Genomic DNA, 21,155 nt, shown 5'->3' with positions numbered 1-21,155 from the left:
GCTCCTAGGGGTGGAAGTGCCCTGCTGGCTGAACTCCAGGCTTAGTTCCTAGGCTATGTAAGAAGGACTTCCTCATCTAGAATTGAAATCTGGGTCCCTGTGCCCTCCTCCTAGTGCTCGCAGGCACATGGGCCACACAGATTGTCTGCTCAGTTTCCACAGGACTGCCTGATGTAGGTGCTCCTAAGGTCTCCCCTATCCCAGACCAAGCATAGCCCCCCACTCTTCATGCTGGCCAGGACCCCCTCCCTGAACTGGTCTTCAGGTGGCCACAGTGAGCAGCCTGATCCCACCCTGTCCCCCACAGTTTACATTTTGTAAAGTGTAGCCCCATAAGTCATACCACCTAACCTCACAAACTTCCTGTGAAGGGTGTATTACTATCTGCCTGACAAACAAGAAAAACTGCCTGAGGCGCCAAGACATTAAGGGTCCTGCCTAGAGGCCTATAACTTGATTTATCTGCAAGGGCTATTGGGCAAGACCTTTCTCCTCTAGAAGCTCAGCTTGCCCTTCTGTAACCCAGGCAGGAGGTTAACAACATTGGCTGAGAAGTAAATGAGATGACTCTTTCTACATAAAGTATTTTATAACCATAAGAGCTCTATAAGAGTTATAACTGCTGTGTGACTTTTAGCAAGTCACTTAACCTCTCTGTGCCTTGACTGTCTCCTCTACAACATGAGACTAATAACAGAAACTACTTGATAAGGTTGTTGTGAAAAGTAGATAAGTTAATATATGCAAAGTTATTAAGACAGTGCCTGGAACACACAAAAAAGCAATGTTGGCTGGTGTTAATATCATGTATTATTACTGTTATTATTTTGTAGGGCTGGGAACAGGCTGGGAGTGAGGAAACCATCTGCAAACACTCCTGCAGCATCCTTGCCATCCTTCCCTGCCGGCAGCTCATCTGTGCGCTGCGCCTTCCTTGGCTGTGACCTTATCAGTGCCCCCTTCCCTCTATGGGTCCTGGCTCAGCTCTGCCCAGACACTGGGGCCAGGGGGGTGAAGGGAGCTGGGAGAAATGTCAAGCGGCTCCCCTCTGTAAAGGGAAAATATTCAGCAGCTGGGATTGATCACCCCAGGGCCCTTCCCACCCCACCCCCTCAACAGTGAGGCAAAGCCCATCAGTGTTTTCTTCTCCTGGGGGGCAGGGCCGGCAGGGGGGAGCCGCAGCTGGAGCCTGACAGGAAACAGATGTGGTAGAGGAGGGAGGGAGGAGGGGAAAATGGGAGGCTCTCAGGAGATGGATGGCGCACGGGTCAGAGCTCAGGGGGCAAGAGAAATGAACCAGCCCCTCTCCACTGTATGTGTGCATGGGGGGTGCCACAGGGGGATGAGGGCTCCTAGCCCCTCCTCTCAGCTCTTCAAAGGGCCCTGACTGCTGTGCAGAGGAGTAGAGGCACCTCACCTCCTGTCCCACCCAGCTTGCAACTTCTCTGGGGAAGAGCCACAGAGAAAAGCACATGCACCCCTAACAGGAGGCTGGGGGCTGGGTGGTGGGAAGCCCCTGTGACACTGGTTTGTTGAGTGATCTTGCTCAAGCCTTATCTCCTCCCTGGGCTTCTCTCCCTGCTGCACACAGTAGGTGCTCAAAAAGCTAGGGTTGAATGGCTGGGGAGAGGAAGAACAGAGACAGGTACCCATGGAAGATCCTTCTGGATTGGACCTCAGAGAATCTGCTTCTGACTGTGGAGATGGGTAAGCAGGAGTCAGGGAGGCTGTTCTTGGGTTGAGCTTTGCAGGATGGAGATGAGGCAGGTAGGGCTGGAGCTGGTCTGGGGGTAGCGATACAGGCAGGAATGGGCCTGGCATTGTAGAAGGATCACAGGGAGGGGCCCTGTCCTGCCAGATGCCAGAGCAATAGAGGGGCAGGGGTTAAGGAGGCTGGAGCCACTGTGGAGTTGGGTCTGGATCTTAGTGCATGGGGAGGGCCCTGCTTCTCTGATCACAGAGGTATGAGAGCTCTGAACACTGAATCCCCCAGGCCCTCGCCCCTCCTCCCCTCCAGACCACTCATCTGCACGCCTCCAGGCTGCACCTGGCCCTCTGCCCCACTCCTGATCCTGCTCATGAATATGTTTCTCTACTGACCTAGGGTCAGTTATACCCTTGCCTAAGTTTCCTCCTCTGCAAAATGGACAGACAATTATGCTGACCTCATGGGTGGCTAAGAGAACGACAGACATGAGGTACTTAAGGGTGCCCAGCCATCGACACTGCTGTTCTAATTTCTCCAATTCCTGTCCACTGAGACCCGCCAGCTCAGCGGCAGCAGCGGCAGGAGACAACCTGAGGGCTGCCTTGCCTCAGAGGAGCCCTCCCAACAGTCTGACAGCCTGTCTTCAAGCAGCAGCAATTCAATTCCAAGGAACCACTTCCACCTGGGAACCTTGCAAAGGTCCCATGGCTTCTCAGGCCTGTGCTTTCCTTCTGTGGGATGGGGAGAATGGACCCCCGTATGAGGGCACAGCACACAAGAAGGGTGTGCCGGGGCTCAATAAACAGCACCCAGAGGGTGGTCACCCCTGCGATTGTGGCCAAGCTGCCCTCCTCCCTAATGACCACCTCCATCCACTAAAGCGCTCAAGCCCAAAGTGTGGTTCTGGATTCCTGCCCCTTCTTCACCTTCCACATCCAATCCAGCTGCACTTTGTGTCACATCTAGTCCAGGGCCACCGGCTCAGTTCACATGGGTCTATGGCCACGGCCTTCCAGTGCACGCTCCACATTCAATCTCTACATTCAAACGGAGTAACTTTCTCAAAATGAAACGGGAAGTCCTTTGGTCCAGGGTTTCCTTATGAATCACCTAGGGCTCTGGTGAACACCCCATTTAGCTCCTTGCTCCTTCACGAGCTTTGGAGCCTTGGGCAAAACAAATTCTTATGACCCCAGGGCATTTGCACCTGTGGTACCCTCTTCCTAGAATAGCCATCTGCCCACCTGTTATAGGGGAGGCTTCCTCCCTGCTTCAGAGCCCAGGGAAAATACTGCCCCCTCTTTGCAGCCTCCAGTAAGTATATCCTCTCTACGAAGAGCTACCTCAACCTCTCCCCCTTGGCCACTAGTCACAAACACAAGAATTGGGGTCCGACACATGGCAGTGACCCTGTGTCATGAGTCAGCGGCACAAATACAGCATCCTGCTGCCCTCACGTCCCTCAGTCTCACAACAGCACCCTCAGTTCATGAGTTTGAAAATTCGCCTGGCAATTGTGGTCTCGGGGTCTCGGGACAGTGGTCTCTTTATCTTCCTCCCCTTCCTGAGAAAACAGGCTTTCTCACCCCCATTTCAGAACATGCAAGGAAAGAAAGAGCCAACCTGTAGAGAGGTGACCTCCCTGGGACCCAATAAGGAGGAAAGTCACCCTCTTGGGACCCTTCAAAGACGCTCCCCCCTCTCTAGCTGCACTCCCCATCCTAGCCCCATGCTCCTCCCCTGAGCCCCACTCTGGTGGCGCCAGCCCTGCCAGGCTCACCTGCTTGTGCGGGTACACGTTGATGTGGCACTTAATGCACTCCTGCCCCATGTTGGCCCAGGAGTTCCCGCTCATCCATTTTCTCTTGCACTTGGGACATTTGTACTCTCCGAAGCAGCGCTTTTTGCCCTGGTATGGAGTCAGACCCTCACCTTTGGGACGTGCCTAGAAGGACAGAAGCAAACACAAGAATTGGGGTCCATCAGGTGAAAATCATGCTCCCGTGGCGTTCCCTGGTCTTCCCCTTCAGTCTTCAAACCCTGTGTCCCAATTGCAGGCCCCTTTTGTTCCCAATCCAGAGAAGACCCAGGAATTCCGAGGCTGGGAGACCCGCAAGGGGGACAGAGAACACAGGAGACAGTGGATGGTGCGCATTGTTTTTAGATTCAGGGGAGCAAAGTATAGAGTCTAGGAATTGCTTCTTTAACTCAGACAGCATAAAGAGGGGGTGGCCAGAGAGGGTGTTGGAAATGGTTACTGAAGAGGCGACACAGGCACAGAATACATCCAGGTATGTAGGGAAAGCCCGTCTCCCCTCACCCCTGCTCCCAGCCACCTGCTCCCCTACTTGGCGGCAATCTTCATTTCCTTTAGACCACTGCAAAGACAGGCTCTGCATTTACCAACTCTAACACACACATATGGACATACGCTTTTCTTTTCCACTCATATGGAAACAGGTTATGCATTTGGTTCTCATTCTTACTTATAATATAATTTAGACATATTACAATTACATAATATATATAAAACATACTTTATATGTATATGTATAAAACCACGCTCCCCCCATCATAAGTCAGCTGGAAAAATAAAACAGTACTGTATTCGGTAGAACAGTTGCAAAGTAGTAAATCTATGCAAGTTTCATAACATGTTTACCAGTTACCATTACAGAAAATCCAGTTTATTTCCACACTTCTACTAATATAAGCAATGCTGCAATGAATAACACACACACACATACACATAAAATTCTGCATATGTCAGCGTACATTGTGGAATAAATTCCTAGAAAATCCTTGGGTTAATGGGTAGGTCCACTTTTAACTTTTAAAGACAATGACAAATTGCCACTGCCTCTTGCAAGTGTACCGGCTTAATGGCTCATGTCCTCAACAACAAAGTTTTCATCACTGCCAATCTGAGAGGTAGAAAATCTTAGAGAGTAGCCTTGTACTATAAGCAAGAGAGAATTTCCCCAGGCATTTAAGAACCATTTGTAATTCCTTTGTGAACTGTTATAGTTCACATCTTTCATGATTTTTTTTCTTCTGCTGGGGTTTGTTATTTTCCTGATGATTTGCAACAGCACTCTAGATATTAAATAAATTAGCTCTCTCCTGCATGGTATTTTCTCAATAGCTTTATTGAGCTATGACTCATATACTTTGCATTCCCCCCAAACTGTACCATTTAAGGTGTGCAGCTCAAAGGTTTTTAGTATATTCAGTTATACAACCATCACTACAATCTAATTTTAGACCATTTTTGTCACCCTCATTTTTGACCCAAAAAGTTACTTCCCATCCTACCCATACCTCCCCACCCCACCTACTTCCTGTCTCTATAGATTGCTCTATCTGGAACTTTCATATAAGTGGATCCTATAGTAGGTGTCCTTGTGTCTGGCTTCCTTCACTTAGTGTAATATTTTTTTTTTTTTTATAGAGGCATGTTTATTTATTTATTTATCTGTTTGTTTGTTTGTTTTTGTTTATACATGCACTGGGTACAGTCAGAAGCGCGGGAGGGTGAGAGAATTCACCAGAGCCAGAGCGGGGAGCAGAGCAGGCAGAAGGACCGAAGTACACTGCTGAGGGGAGCAGCGGGCGGCAGGAGAGGTCTGTGCGCCATGCGGGACCCTCCTCCGGTGGCCGGGGAGCAGCTGGGGATCGAACCGGCGCCGCAGAGGCCGCGGGCAGGTTCGCAACCCAGCGCTCAACCGCTGCGCCACCGGGGAGGCCCTAGTGTAATATTTTTAAGGTTCGCCCATATTCTAGCATGTGATCCTAGCTCTGTAATCTTGGGCAAGTTACTTCACAAAGATAATGATAGTAACTACCAAACAGGACTGTTGTGAGAATTCAATGAAATAGTATGTGTAGGAAGAGCCTGGCCATAAAAGTGAAGCAGACATATGAGTTACTATTATCATCTGTTAATATTATAATAATAGTGGCATACAAACTATTCATTTCTACCCTTAACAATCATATCTTTTTCCCCCAGGAGCCATTATCATGCTTCAGTGACAGCCTACTTGAATTTCACTGTGTAAATATAGTTAGAAAGAGGGGCCCCCATCAACACCAACACCCTGATCTCTTGGGCCTGCTAACAATGTTTTTGGGGTCTTTACTGGCTTTCCTGACTGTGATACCCTGGGGAGAGCTCAGTACTGGCTCTTAGCACTGGTCAGGCTATGGGAGAGACTAATTATGTCAAGAGGAGCACTCAGCCTGTAGTCAGGGCCAAGGCCCGATTTATTTGCAGTAGAGGGTCAACTTATGCCTCTGAAGCCACTCTGAGCTCTGTTGGTCTCAAGTTAGAGTATACATCCAGCCCCTTCTGGTGAGCACACTTGGCTCACTTATTCTGTCTGTCTTTTCTGGTGCCTGGTACTCACAGCTTCTAAGCAAGTCCAGCTTCCATGGCCTCGTTTCATCAGCAATCCTGAAAGAACTAGATGGACTTGTTCCCTGTGTCCCCTTCTTCACAGCATCCACATTGTAAAAAGGGAATAAACACAGGGCACCTAACTGGTAGGAGGATTTGAGACTCCTGGGTGGAAGGGAGACGTCTGGAGGCCCCCGCCAGCCAGGCTCAGCATGGGATGTGGTTCTGCGGGCCTCTAGGGTCAGCACCTGGCGCCTAGTGTCACGCAGCTGGGGCAAAGGGCAGGGGTCAGGCTGGCACCCAGGAGCACTCAGCAGAGAGAAGGGTGAGGACTTGGGCAGGACTGACAACTTGCTTCCCAAAGAATCTCTGGTTCAGAAGCGAACAGGGTGGACAAATAAAAGACAGAGTGTAGAGCAAAGAGAGAAGGTGGAAGATGCGAGAGAGGAGCAAGGTGTTGCGCCTGGAAGATGATTTAACTAGAAAACCACCCATTCTGGAGCCCTCCTTCAGGAAGTGTAAACCACTGAGCCCTGGGCAGGGGCTCTGGCCTCTTGCAGGTCCTGATGTCACAGTCCTACCTGGAGGGCCCAGTTTTGACACCTAGTGTGTGTCAAAAGCTATATCAGTGGACTTCAGGGTCAGAGAGCTGTGATCATATTCTGCCTGACTCTGGGGGACCCACAGCAAGTTTCTCAATCTCCCTGAGCCTTGATTCCTCTCCAGACACCCGGGGTGATGATAAGAAGCCTGCCTCCCAGGACTGCTAGAAGGATTTTGATGCCTTCATGCAGATGAAGGTCTTTGCTGGGTGGCTGGACATCACAAATGCTCAATAATCGTTACCGATTTGGGGAAGAATCTCTCCCTGGGGTAATAGAGGGAGAGAGAGCAGGTGTGCTTTAGTGATGACAGAGGGCTGGCAAGTCATCTTGAAGGAGTCAAAGGGTTTCAGCATGAGGAACAGGCCCAGCAGACTTCCACAGGCCCAGCAGACTTCCACAAGGGCACACTTGGCTCACTTGTTCTGTCACTCCAAGTGTGGCCCCACTGTGAGTGCTAAATGCTCAGGAGGAGAAATCCTCCAACCCCCAGGGCCTCCAGCTCAACCCAGCCAAACCCAGGGTCAGGCCTTGGCGTTGCCCTTTTTCAGGTCAGAGGGGAGAAATGGCCTACAGAGCTGTGGTGAAGAGGTCATGGATGGATGGGAGGACAAGCCGGGGGGAGCTCTCAGCAAGGAGTCACTTCCTGGAAGGGCTAAGGCCCCATATTGTTTATGCTCACAGAAAAGGGCAGGGCCAAAGAGTAGGAATTTTTGATGGAACAAAGGCTTCTCTACCCTCCGCACGTTCCCCAGCCGCCTTCCAGAAAGGCACGGCCTCTTCTCATAAACTTCAGCATGAGACAGACGGGGACTGCTCAAGGCTCCCTGCCGGCTGGGAAGGACGCCAGGCCTGACCGGGCTCTCCTGACCCTGGCCCCTGCCACGTACCCCTCTGGGGAATCACATCTGCCAGGAGCTGGGGCAAAGCTGCATGGGACTCAGAAACCACCTCTGGTAGCACAGACAGGCCCTCTGGGAACCAAAGCAGCAAAGGGATTTGCTCAAAGGCACACAGCAAACCAGGGACTGAGCTGGGAGGAGGCGATGGGTCCTCTGACCTCCAGACCAGGGCAGCCTCAAGTGGCAGGTCATGGCTGGTGTGGGAGTGGGAAGGAGGCCTTGTGTCAAGGAGCAGAGAGGGCAAAGTTGGGAGGAGCCAGCCAGAGAAGCCAGCAGCTTGGGAAGAGAGGCAGATGATGCTGACATGATTTGGGCACTTCTTCAGAATGGTTTAGAGAGACTTCCGAACAGTTTGTGAGATTTATTGTGACTGACTGGGAGGTGGTGAGCTCCCTGTCACTGGAGGTATGTCAGCAGAGGTGAGCTGAGCAGCTATCAGAGATGCTGTTGAGGGGAACTTCTGCCCTGTCAGGCAGTTGGACCAGGTAGCTCTGAGGGCACCTACGACTCCATAGTCCTTCCAACTCGGGTTCCAGGTGAAGGCCAAGCAGGCAGGCAGGTGTGGAGACCCAGACTCTCAGATGCTACTGGGGGTGGGGGGGGGTCTGAATTGGTAGATTCCCTACTGTCTTTTTTTTAAAGATTTATTTATTTATATAAGAACACGGGTATAGCCCAGATGCACAGGAGGGTGAGAGAATTCACCATAGACAGAGCGGGGAACAGAACAGGCAGACTGACGAAATGCACTGCTGAGGGGAGCAGCGGGCGAGACAGGAGAGGTCTGCCGCGCCATGTGGGACTCTTGCTGGCCGGCCGGGATTGAACCAGCGCTGCAGAGACTGTGGACAGCTTCACAGTGCTCAACTGCCTGCACCACCAGGGGAGGCCCCCTACTGTCTTTCTATAAAGCAACCTGACAGTAAGCCTTCATACATTTAAAAAGACCCATTCCCTCCCCTCTAGAAAATCTATTCCTGGGTGCCTGTCCCAAGGAAATTATCAGAGATGTAGATGAAGGAGGTGCTTGTGGCACAGATTATCTATTACAGTGAGAAAGTGGAACAAGCCAAACACTCGAACACCGATGCCCTAAATGATGTTGCACCCATTGGATGAATTACAACAAAACAATTAAAAAAGTTTTGAGGATTTTTTTTTAAGGCTTGGGGAAATGAAATAAAGATGAGCGATTGAATATAAACTGTTCCTAGAGTAAAACCATAAAAAAGAAAAATGTGCAAGAAAAGGGCCAGCAGGAAATTAGCTAGGAGGGTTCAGAGATACCTCCAGGAGACAGACCTATTGATGATTTTATTTCTGCTTATTATGCTTATTATGTTCTAATTAATGAATTGTCTTTAATGAGTAGGTGTGACTGGTGGGGATGGCTCACCAGTGGACTCCCTGGTCTGCAGTCCCCTCCTGACCACAAGGGGGCACCCTACGTTCTCCCAAGGTGGTGGGAGCCCATCAGAGATGGCGCCTCTGCCCACGCATGTACCTCTTTAGGAGACTGGGTGCTGGGCACCGACTGACCTCTGGTGCTGTCAGATGGTATCCATGTGCATAGAGTGTCCTACCCCAGCCACGGAAAGGACTCTCCACCTCCTGGATCCAACGCTTCCCTCAATTTTGAGGAATGCCAAAAGCGCCCACACCTGTCACGTGACACAGGGCTTGGTGGGTCGCTCTCCCCATCCATTCCCTGCCCCTGCATCATGAAGTCCACACGAGCCAGTCATTCTCCATGGAAAAGCCTGATGTCCTCTTGACCCCTTTCAGACATAGTCCGTTGCCTTTGGCAGCCTAAGGCAGAGCATTACTGGTCCCAGAAGTGGCAGTAGGGTGGGGAAGCTGGGGGCCTGTGCTGTGCCCTGCATGTCGTGACCCCATGCGGGGTTCTGCCCCAGATGCACGGTGTCTGCTTTCTGGATCCACAGCTCCGGTTGTACACCAAAGCTGCAGGGCTCACCCCAGCCCTGGCCGCGCCACTCCTGCCTGCCCAGGAGAACAGCCTGTGCCCAGCCAACCACTGGCTGGGACAGAGTAGTGGTCATACTCATTAGGGCTCTATTTAGGGCCTGGCCCTTTTCGTACTACAGCCACCCCCTGATGAGCGAAGTCCCAGTTTTCAGATGAGAACATTGAGGCATAAAGAGGTTAAATAACTCACCCAGGGCTATACCAATAGCAAGTAAGTGGTAGAGTCTGGTTTGAACCCAGGCTACTCTCTCACCTGCTCCCTGGATCACACAAAGAAGAGGAACCCACCAAGTCAGGATGGTGAGAAATAGGAAAGAGGTGTTACTATCATAGGCTCTGGCATGGGTGGCTAGGGATGTCCTTTCCTCCCTCTGGCCTCAGTTTCCCCATTTCCAGAATGAGAGTGGAATGGCCCATCAGTGTGTGACCAGCAGCATGCCCCTATCCCCCATGGAGGGCTAGGCCAGTTTAGCATAGTGTCCAGCTGAGAGGAAGGAGGACCGGGGGAGGGGTAGATGTGCAGAGGCAGCTCACACTCCCTCCTGGCCTGTATGCTGTCCTGCAGCTGGGCTACTGAGGTGCTCCTGGTTTCAAGTGGAGAGAGAAAGAGCCCCAAATATCAGGGGTTTGAGGTGTTCTTTCCACACATGAAGGTATGGAGGCTGAGGGGCAGGGGTGATGGAGCCCAGCTACCTCGGGTGTGGGAGGAAGCAAGGGGAATGACCCACAGCTCAAGAGGTTTCTAGGGGTCCTTTCTGGAGGCTGAGGGTTCACCCTGGAGGAGGCAGTGCCCTGCGTCCAGAAGCACCTTCTTCAGGTCCAGAGGGGCCCTTGCCTTCCCTGCTGTCTCTCCTTTAGCCTGGGTCAGTGGGGAGTAAACAGGGACTTGGGTCAGAGGTGGTGGTTGAGTCCTGGCTCCTTCATACCTATCTTGGAGCCTCAGTTTCTTCATCTGTCAAGTGAGGGGTCTGCTCTGCAGTGGCTGGGATACCAACATTTAATGAGCACCTACTATGTGCCAGCCACTTCCCAACCTGTCACTCCACAGTCCTTTCATTTGGCAGGAGAGCAAATGTAGACCCAGAAGGCCAAGCAATCTGTGCAGGGCTCCATAGCCATGCAGCCAAGGTCTAGACACCATCTTCTGCTCCAAAGCGATAGGTTCCAACTCAAGCACAGTCTCACCATGAAATGATTGTGAGAAAATTAGAGAGCAAGTTTGCTTCTAGGAACACTACCCCACCTCTGACCTCTGTCCCCTGGCCAGCCACTTCAATTTTTCATTTATTGAGCACCAACTTTGTACCAGGCTCTATAGAAAGTTCCACAAATAGCAAAATAAACTAGACAAATGAGGAATGCTCTCACCATTGGAAGTTCCCAAAGGGGTCGGCCCTGTGATCTTCTCACTAAGCCCGTCACAGACACCCTCAGTCACACACTTCCAGACTCAAGCCCAAGTTAGCCTCACACCTGTAGATACATCCCTGGCCCTACATCTGCAGGCAGAGGCCACTCCCTGCCCAGCCTCCTAGGTGATAGGCAGGGGACCAAGGCCTGACACATGGAATTAGCTCTGTTTAATGCAACAGCTCCACAAAACCAGCATTTTATTTAAAATATTTATAAGCTAGAATTACATAGAAGTGATATTCAAAACATCGCACATGGCACACATCTTAACATTTACAAATAAAACTTCTAGAATTGCCAGATGCCAGTCCAGAACATTTTTTTGAGAGGGCAAGTTGGATTTTAACACCACTTAGAGAATATTAAGAACATTCATCAAAATCCTTATTGCTTCTATTATTAACCCTTATTTAAAAATCTGCCATGGAGCCTCCCTGGTGGTTAGGGGTTAAGCACCGCACTATGAAGCAATCTGCAATCTCTGCAGCACGAGTTCGATCCCTGGCCGGCCAGGGAGAGACACACATGGCGCAGCAGACCTCTCCTGTCTCGCTCGCTGCTCCCCTCAGCAGTGTATTTCAGTCAGTCTGTCTGTTCTGTTCCCCACTCTGTCTCTGGTGAACCCTCTCAACCACCACCACCCCCTCCCTCCCCGCATCTCTGGCCTGTACCCCAGCTCTTGTATGCATAAATAAATAAATCTTTTTTTAAAAAAAAATCTACCACGTATGAACTCTCTACAGCCTTTCTTGAGTCCACTTGTAGTTTGAGCTTATCTTTGTTTGGGGATGAAACCAGCACTCTTAATCCTAATGACAGACGAAGAAACTGAAGCTTGGGCTGTGACTTGTCCAAAGTGACATAATCACTAAGCAATGGGATCAGGATCTGAGCTCAAGTCTGTCCCGAGCAGAAACCCACACTTCTCCTTCGCTGTGCTCAGTGACACTGCATTCGGGACCCTCCAAAGACCACACGCTCACGAGTCTACACACAGGGCCTCCGGGGTCACCAGAAGGGCTGCCTCCGTCTCTGCAGCCTGGGGCCAGCAGCTGCAGGCTCCACAGAGGCCCCAGAGGAAGCAGGCCATCAGAGGGACAGGTGGGCTGGGCCCTGCGGCCAGCAGACTGCTTGGAGGGAGGAAGGACGCGGCAAGAGGCCACCCTGGGCTTCCTCTGGAGCCTCAAGGGCCTCCTTGTCTGAGTACAGGCGTCCTGCCTGCTCCCCAGCCCCCCTCCCCTCTCTGGGTTCCTGCGGCAGCTCAGCAGGGGCCCAGAAAGCCCAGCCTCCCGCCCCCCCACCCAACCCGGTTCCCAGCCCAAAGCCACCGCAAAAATGCCATCCTGATTCCACAACACTAGGGTTTGTCAAAGTGCGAGGGAACAATGGAAGCTTTCACAGGGCCAGGAAAAGGTCGCAGGAAAACCCTGGGGAGGGGGCACAGAGTGGGGGTGTGGAGACAGAGAGAAAACAAGGGGGAGACACAGAGCAGCGAGGGGAAGAGAGGCGAGACCTCAGGAATAAGGGACCGGTGGGTGGGGGTAGAGTGGGAGCCAGGAGAGTGAGAAGACAGGAGTGTGGGAGGGGGGTGACAGGCAGAGGTGGCAGAGAAGATGGGGAAATAAACCAAATGGGAAAGAGAAAACAGACACGGAGGGCAGAGGGCCCACAGACGCCAAGAAGCCCTGTCCAGGACCCAGAGGGAAGCAGAGGCCCCAGCACCCCCACATTCCTCCAGGCACTGTGCCCATGGGCCGAGGAGCTCTGGCCCCCAAGGCAACAGAAACCCCTCTCTCCAAATCCCACTCCAAGGCCAGGCAATTTGCAGTAATCTCAGGCAAAACTTTTTGGAAAGCAAGGGCTTTTTAATCACATGAACAGCCACTCCCTAAGTTATCTGTTTCCTGCTTCTGGCTTTCCTCCATTAGCAAACCGCACGGATCAGAACTAAGGGGCGGGAGGGGAAGAGGGGGCCCGTCCAAAGGGTGGAAAACATCCGAATCACCGAGATTGCAAAAGACCTAGGTTTTCCTCCCCTCCTGTGACTGCAGACACAGCGATTGCGGGTTGCCCTGCCAGAGGGGTGTGGCGTAAGATTCGCAGCCACCCTGCCATTTGCTGGGCTACTCTGAGTCTCAAAGGCGTTTGTCCTCTGGAGGGGGGTTCCAGGTCCCTGTGCATCCCTGTCTGGGGCCTGATTACTGAGTATCCCCTTTTTCTGACTGTGTCCTCTCTCTGGCTCAGTTTCCCCAGGTAATTCGATGCCCACTTTAGGCTTGGGGGCCCTACTACCTGCAGGACTGTGACAAAACACCAAGGCTTTGGGGTCCCTTCTCCACCTGGCTCGGCTGACTTTTTAATCTTGGTTGTGCTCTCCCTCCTACACAACTTACACTTAAACCAAAAAAAAATTCCTGCAACTGATATGTCCTCCCCTGCCCCGTGCTCCTGCTCTCACCGAGGCCCCAAACATTTTCCCACCTGATGACTGACCTTGTATCTTTCAAGGCCAAGCTCTAAGACCACCCCCTTGGACCTCCCCCATCTTGTGCAGGGTTAATTGTCCTCCTCAGCAAGCTCGCTCCACCAGTTGAGTCCCAGACCGCTGGGCTAGCTGAAAATCCCCTTGCTGCCTCCCCCAGAGAAGGTCCCAGCTCCCTGAACTCCCAGGGGACTTTGTGGTCTGCTCCACTCACTTGGCTCCGGGTCATGTCCTGCACTGACCCAGACTCCAGCAGGCCACAAGTTTGGCAAACTAGCCCATTCTGCGCCCAGCTTCCCACTGGTCTAAGAGTACTGTGGCTATCCCAGGGGCCTCCATTATGTCCTGTTTCCCTCCAAGCACCCTGGGTGGGGCTCAGAATACATGCTAGAAGAGATCTCCGTGTGGGCGGTGCTCCTGATGGGTAGGTGTGTGGGCCAGAGCCAATCACACAGGCAGGAGTTGGCAGTGCAGGGGTCGGTCCTGGCATGGGCCGTCATTCCCAGGCTGTCCCTCTTGGGCAGCGCTAACCCCTCTGGAGGGCCATTTCAGACCAGCAACCCCATTCCCACCAGTGTGCTGGTTCCTGGTTCTGCACCTGAGGTGTCCCGGGGCCTGGTTGGATGTGGCCCAGCTCCCTGGAAGCAGGCTCTTGTGGGGTCAGGGACAGGAAGGTGCTGGGTTACAGGTGTCGGCTTCAGCCTGGAGTAAAGCTTTGGGTGTGAGGGCCACAGGCCTGGGAGGAGGGGACAGAACTCTGCTCAAAATAGCGATGGGGGAAGGGTGTGGAGGGTGGCTGAGTGCCAGAAAAGAAATCTGATCTGCCCTGGCCAGTGAAACGCTGAAGTCAGCAGTTTGGGGCCACTCTGGCAGGAGCCAGGGGCTGGGGCTCCCACGGCTGCCTAGGGAGAGAGGCTGCAGGCCCTACGTCCAGCTTCACTCTGTACTGAGACCAATTCCTCCTCTCTCTGGGCCTTGAGCTCCTCATCTGCACACTGAAGGGTAGAAAGAGAAGCAGGTTTTCCACATCTGAGAACTGTCATCAGGTGAGTGTCAGAGCTAAGGTGCTTAAGAGATTGTGACAACCAGATAGGAGCTGACTGCGCTGAGAAACACTGCCTGTCGGCACTGGCCGGACGCCTGACTTGCAGGTAGCTTAATGGTGACCTCGTTTCCAGAAGAGGAGAGAGAGGTCCAGAGTGTTTAAGTCATCTATTAAGTCACAAAGCAAGCAAGTGGCAGGCCTGGAACCCTGGTCTTTCTGCCTGGTGTCCGTTCCCTCATTACTGAGGGAGGTCCAGAAGGCCGAGGACTAGTCTCAAGGTCATCTGTGGCAAATGTAATCAGGCAGAGCAGGGGTTAAGAGGCCCCTAGAGGTCAGTCCAAGCATCTGCCAGCTTTTCCCGTAGTTTCACACTATTGACCGGTGTTGGAAATCAGAGAATGCCCACAGGGAGGAGGGTGCGTGCTTGTGAATGGTGATTGTGCCTCTTCTGGTTACCACAGGGCACCAAACCACAGGGGAGACTTCCCGGGGTGCCCCCGCTTCAGGGTGTGGCCAAGCAGAAGAGCCACTCTTCTGTGACTATGCCTCCAACACAGGCTGCAATTGACCTTGCTTCTTCAACCCAAAGCTGGAGAAGTCGGTCACACCTCCCTTCCTCACGGTTCACAAGGGCGAGGGTGGTGGGTGCAGGGTGGGCCTGCAGGAGACAGGCCAATGGAACTGTGCTGTGTGGCCCCAGGTGGTCCAGTCCCTTCCCTGAACCCCAAGTTCCCATTCTCCTTACCGAGAAACTAAGGTTCAGTTCCAAGGCCACATAGCTGCCAAGCCTGAGTTCCACCTATCCGACTCCAGATGCCCAAACTCTCAATTCTAGAGTAGAGGTTGTTTCTCATACTTGAGCATGCAGCAGAACCATCTGGGGGGTCTCTTTATAATGCAAGCTGCTGGGCCCATCTCTGGTTTCTGAATCTTTAGGTCTGGGATGGGCCTGAGGATCTGCTTCTCCTACTATTCCTGGGTCACGCTGATGGAGCTGGTCCAGGAACCCACTTTAGGAACCACTGCTCCAGGTGATACTGATAACAGTCCGTTAAGTAGGACTGTGAGTCAGATACTGTCTTCTCCACACCGCCCCCAGCCTCCAGTCCACAAGCCCATTCTACAGCCCAAGAAACAGAGGCACAAGGAAGGCAAGTGACCAGACCAAGCCAGACAGGAAGTTTGGGCAGAGCCAGGAAGTGAGCCCAGGCCTCCTCACCTCAGGAAATGGGCTGGATGTAGGACAGCGAGGCTGCTGGGCTTGAGGGGAGGGACAGCCTGTGGTGGGAGGAAGGACCATCTCTTTAAAAGCAGGACTGGCTGAGGTGGAGGTGGCGGCAGGGTGCTGGGGGAGGGCTGCTCTGGCTCTCCTGGCCCAGCCCCAAACCTGTGACTCCTCAGCATCTGGAAACCATCATCGGGAACAATGAAGGAGCAGGGGGCCTGGCTGCTTGGGGGCTCTGGCCCGTCTGTTCAGGAGAGCAAAGGAACTCAGGGCCTGCAGGCATCTCCAGGCCCCACCTCCACCACCACTGTTTGCCTTGGCACTGGCACACACAGCTCCCCAGAGGCCCAGCTGTCAGGAAAAGCCAGCCCGTGGGTTATAGATGTGAGGCTGGTGGCCAGGTTAGGTGCCCAGAAGTTAGGAGTCGCAGGAGGTTCAGCTTCCTGCTCAATCTCCAAGTCTCCTGGCTCATTACTGTGGCTTCCTGGGCCTCAGTTTCCCTTCAGGAAGCTCAGGCACCATCCTGCCTGGGCTGACTACTTAGCGTTTGTCCGGCCAGCTTGAGGCCTCAGCCCAAGTTGCCCCTACTTGTTCTCTACAGGCCACTAGGGGCCAAACAACCAGCCATGGAGCAGGGAAAAGAACTGAGGGAACAGTTGCCACGTGCATTTACCCCAGCCACTGGGTCCTCCACTCCTGCACTCAACACTCACACCCCAGGTCCATTAGGCAGTGGGGCACGGTGGTCAGCAAGAACTCATTGTCAGGTGGGAAACAATGAAAACAAGTGTCCTAAATAATTAAAGTTGGGCTGACAGCCTTGTTGGAATGGGGTGCTAAGCCAGAGGTTACTAGGGATCCCTTCTTCAGAGTGGGAAGCCACACTACAGGGTTGTCCCTGCTTCTTAAGTTTCACAACTGGAACTGTTTTAAAGTAGGTATTTCTACCCTCCCCCCCAAGCCTCTGACCTCCACCTCCGGACCCCGACCTGGACCCCGATGCAGCACGCTACCTCCAACATACTCTATGCCTGGCATGAAACCCCTCCCCATGTGAATGTTCAACACCAGTCAGTGAGGGGATGCAACAAACATTTCTCCTTGTCCATCCACTCTGACCACTTGCTGCTGGAGCACCGTGCTGAGGATTCTGTAGCTGTATCTCGCTCAACAGTCAAGAATGGTGTGATTGGGCCTCCCCGGTGGCGCAGCGATTGAGCGCTGGGCTGCGAAGCTGCCCGCAGCCTTTGTAGTGCCAGTTCGATCCCCGGCTGCTCCCCGGCCACCGGAGGAGGGTCCCACATGGCGCGCAGACCTCTCCTGCCGCCCGCTGCTCCCCTCAGCAGTGTACTTCGGTCCTTCTGCCTGCTCTGCTCCCCGCTCTGGCTCTGGTGAATTCTCTCACCCTCCCGTGCTTCTGACTATACCCAGTGCTTGTATGAATAAATGGATAAATCTTTAAAAAAAAAAAAAAACTCTTAAAAAAAAAAAGAATGGTGTGATTTTCTATTTACAATAGCTAAGCTTTGGAAACAACCCAAATGCCCAAAAATAGATGACTGGATCAAGAAGATGTGGTACATATACACCATGGAATATTACTCAGCAATCAAAAAAGATAAACACATGCAATTTGCAGCAACATGGATGGCGCTGGAAGGGATCATGCTCAGCGAAATAAGCCAGAAAGAAAAAGAAAAATACCGGATGGTCTCACTCATAGCAGGAATCTAGAAAACTTAAATAAGGGACCAGGAAAAAGAATAACTATAAGAAAGAAAATATCAAAATCAACAAACAACTATGAACCAGAGACACTCTATGGGGGTGGGGGGTGGGGAAAGAAGGGATTGGGGTCAAAATAAGGGGGTTGCAATGGTATGGGGAATATAAAAATAAAATTAAAATTAAAAATTTTTTTTAAAAAGTAAAAGTATCTATTCAAAAAAAAAAAAAAAAAGAATGGTGTGATTTTGATGATGTCTGCCTTGGCGCGACTGTGAAGGGTACACAGAACTGGAGGTTTTGCCATTTCCAGTCTAGCTCCTTTGGGTGCAAACGTCCCACACTTAGACAGCAGGCAGGTTGGAGAAGCAGGCAAACTCACCACCCAGCACCCGGCACTGGGATGTGCTCACCCCTGGCTTGTTGTGAGGCAGAGGCCGCTGCTACCCTCACACCAGGGCCTGTACAGATGCTTGTCTTGCCCACCCCCTGCCCCCCATCAGTGCCACAGGTGCCTTGGCTGCTGCAGCTCTTCAGAACTACGATTCTTTCTCCAGGAAACCTCCCCTGCCCGCCCTTGTGGGAGAGAACCACACCTGGAGGGTCCCTTGCACTTTGTACATCCCCTAGGAGGCACTTGGAAGGACCCACTTGGTTTGTGTCTACTTCCTCCCCAGACCCTCCCCAAAGACAGGGGCCCTGGAGGATTCTGCCTCAGTCCCTGCAATCTGCAAGGATCTGGCACAGAGCAGGGAGCCTATGGGAGGAGGTGAAGGACAAAGTGACCATTTTGGACGTCACTATCACACTGAAATAAGAAGCTAGAGCAAGTCAGGAGGGGCTGAGGAGGCATGGGGAGGGCAGCAGCCTGGAGACTTCCTGGACAAGCACGCCAGCGATGTTCCTGGTCCTCAGTATGGCTATTGTGCCGGCTGGTCCAGAGAATGATCTCAATGGGGCCTCTGTCCCTCCTTGGGCAGGCCAGCTCGGCGCGATGGCGTCCCACCCGGGCAGCTGGGAGGCGAGGGCCAACACTTCCTGTCCCCGCTGTGAGTGTTTGGGGCACAGGGGGAGAGGAGGGGCTCTCAAGACAAGTGCCCGTCTATGTCCCCCAGAGGAGCGCTGCCCAGCTGGGGGAGGAGGCGGAAGAAGGCTCAGCAGCCTTGGGGATGTGCTCACCCCTGTGTCTCAGTCCCTGTCTTCCCAACCAGTTCTTCCTCTGAGCTAGAGTTGTCAGGGAGTGTGGGGGTGGGGGGCGGGCTTCTCTGGCCCTCTTGCTCTTCCTGGAATAGGCCATACACATCGTTGCCTCACCTCAGGGCCTTTGCACTTACTGTTCCCTTAGCCGGGAGCACCCTCGCCCCATATCTCCACATTATTTGTTCTTTGCTTCATTTATCTCTATTCAAGTGATCACTTCCTCAGAGGAGCTGTCCCCAAAGACCCTACCTGAGTACGACCCAATACCATAGTGTATCCGTTTATACCCATTTCTTTATTATCTGTGGTCCACAAGCATATGAGCTGCATTCTTCCCTCGCCATTACTGTTCACCAGAGAAAGCCCCCAGTGCCTGGCCCACAGTGGGTACTTAATAAACACGTGCCGAATAAACAAAGCAACACATGTAAACACTGGTCTACACACTGAGAGGCGTGCTCTGAAAGAGTGGAGTCCTCTGTTTTGGGAGCATATGACTAGGGTAGTTGGTGGGAGGCTGAGAGGGTTCCATGTTCCATGTGGATGGAGCAGCTTCTGCAAAGGCCCGGGATGGTGGGAAGCAAGGAGCCAGCAGAGGCCAGACCACACCAGGCTAGCCTTCCTTCTCCTGGCCCCCTCGCATCTCAGGAATGGAAGGGACTGCCTGGAGATCTTGGTGTGTAGAAGCCCTCCAGCAAAGCCTACTTGTTCTGCCCACAAAGGGGCGGTGATTCTGTGCACAGAACGGAATGCCACCATGGGTATTTCCCACTGACACACATCTTAGAGTGATTTATCAGCTCCATTTTAAGTCAATAGATAAGCAATGCCCAAGATGGCAGCATTGTCCCCTTTGGGATTCCAGGGAATCCCAACGGGGGCAGGCTCACCGAACTTCCCATCAACCACACCCTCCCCTGGGGGCTTGGCAGCGATGTGCAGCATCCTGAGCCCTGTGTGTCACCCACATAGCAGTAAAGGACGTAGGTACCAGGGCACAAACTGGAAGCCCCATGGACATGTGTGTGTTCATGGTTGTGTGAGCCCCTTGCCCTACACCCATTTCCACAAGCCTCGGTGGAGTGAGGGTAAGTCCAGGACTGGTTGCTCTGGATTTCTCAAAATGATAAAAGTAACTGCATGGAAAACTGGGAGAAATTTCTCTCCTAGAAAATGTCTCTGTTCCTTGGGTGTGTGAAGAGGTGGCTGCATCCATCTGGTGAGCCATTTCTGGCTGTGCAGCTTTCAGTCCTGGGTTCGAATCCTGACACTGCCATCACCAGCCGTAAGAGTTTAGAGACATTTCCAAACTTCTCTGAACTTCAGTGTCCCATCATTCAAATGGGGTTCTAGCAATATCTACTGGGTGGGACCTTGAGAAGATTGAATGAACTCATGAATGCAAAGTGCTTGGCACATAGTTAGATCTCAGTAAATAGCAGACATCATCAGATTCTGGACATGTGCCTAAATCTCAGATATCTAAGGCCTTTATACTCTTTCTCTTCCATCTTGCCAGCTTTCTGAAACCCCCAGAAAAATCTCTGAAACCCCAGATTTTACCCACTGAGTGAATATAAATAAACCCACTCAATTTCCTTCAACAAACAAGAGGAGCAGGTCAGAGTTGAATCTGGTACTGAGGGCGAGGAGGCGGCAGCAGGGGAGGCCTCGCTTCCCCTCCCAGCACAGCAGGTCTCCCCACACAGGATCTCATTCAGTCTTCACAGTCACTCTGAGTTACCATCTCCCTGGCCCCTGGCATGCAAAAGCCAGAGAGGAAATGGGACTTTCTCAAGGTCACAGGTGGCCCCCTACGCCTGACTGCCCAGCCCACCCTCTGTCTCCTGGTCTCCAGCCTGACATGCTGGGGGAGTGGTGTGTGGTTTGGCAGGTGTGAAATGCCAGGGAGGTCATACGGGGCCAGGGAGAGGTGCTCCTGGCCTGGGGAAATCCACCAGGCTATAGGCTATAGACAGCTGGGCCCTGTCACAAAAATCCTGTAGAAGGTTGATGGTTCTATGCAAAGACCAAGTCCTGAGAAGGGTGGGCTAGAAGCAGGGTCTATGCAGCAGATGGATACCCAGGATTCCTGGGTTTAGGCCTGGGCCCTTTGGACAAGTCACCTCCTTCTGGGCCTATTTCCTCAGTGGAAGAGTGTGTCTGTTTAGGGGAGGGGTGCTTTGGATGCCATAGATTCTGATGTCTGACCAAAGCTGACTCTCTGGGGAGTGACACTTCTGTGAGCTGAGTCCAGGGCACAGAGCAAATGAGAAATGCTGCTGCATGTGTAACCGGCTGCCCTTCTTCCTTCAAAACCAAATACCTCCTCCTCAGTGTTCCACCTTGCACTTCTCCACAGCTAGCGATGGAGCAAGAGCCTCAGCAGTGAGGTCTCTGCTCTCCCACCCTCTCTTTCATCTGAGAGGCCACCCAGGCCAAGCAGCAAAAGGGGCACGGTCCAAGCT

At 52.5% G+C, this 21,155-nt stretch overlaps 1 protein-coding gene across 1 annotated transcript in view; it reads right to left on the bottom strand.

Annotated features, from left to right (window-relative positions):
- Positions 1–21,155, bottom strand: part of ZCCHC24 (zinc finger CCHC-type containing 24) — a 57,700-nt gene that overhangs the window by 6,399 nt on the left and 30,146 nt on the right. Inside the window, exon 3 of the mRNA XM_037497530.2 lies at positions 3,489–3,653. Within this exon, the coding sequence (XP_037353427.1) occupies positions 3,489–3,653 (165 nt within the window). The remainder of the gene's footprint in view (positions 1–3,488; positions 3,654–21,155) is intronic.

Source organism: Talpa occidentalis, unplaced genomic scaffold, assembly GCF_014898055.3.
Source record: "Talpa occidentalis isolate TD23 unplaced genomic scaffold, MPIMG_talOcc4v2.1 talOcc4.8, whole genome shotgun sequence".
In the NCBI taxonomy this organism is placed as follows: Eukaryota; Metazoa; Chordata; class Mammalia; order Eulipotyphla; family Talpidae; genus Talpa; species Talpa occidentalis.
The sequence above is the reverse complement of the archived record's forward strand: the minus strand, read 5'-3'. Positions and strand labels throughout refer to the sequence as shown.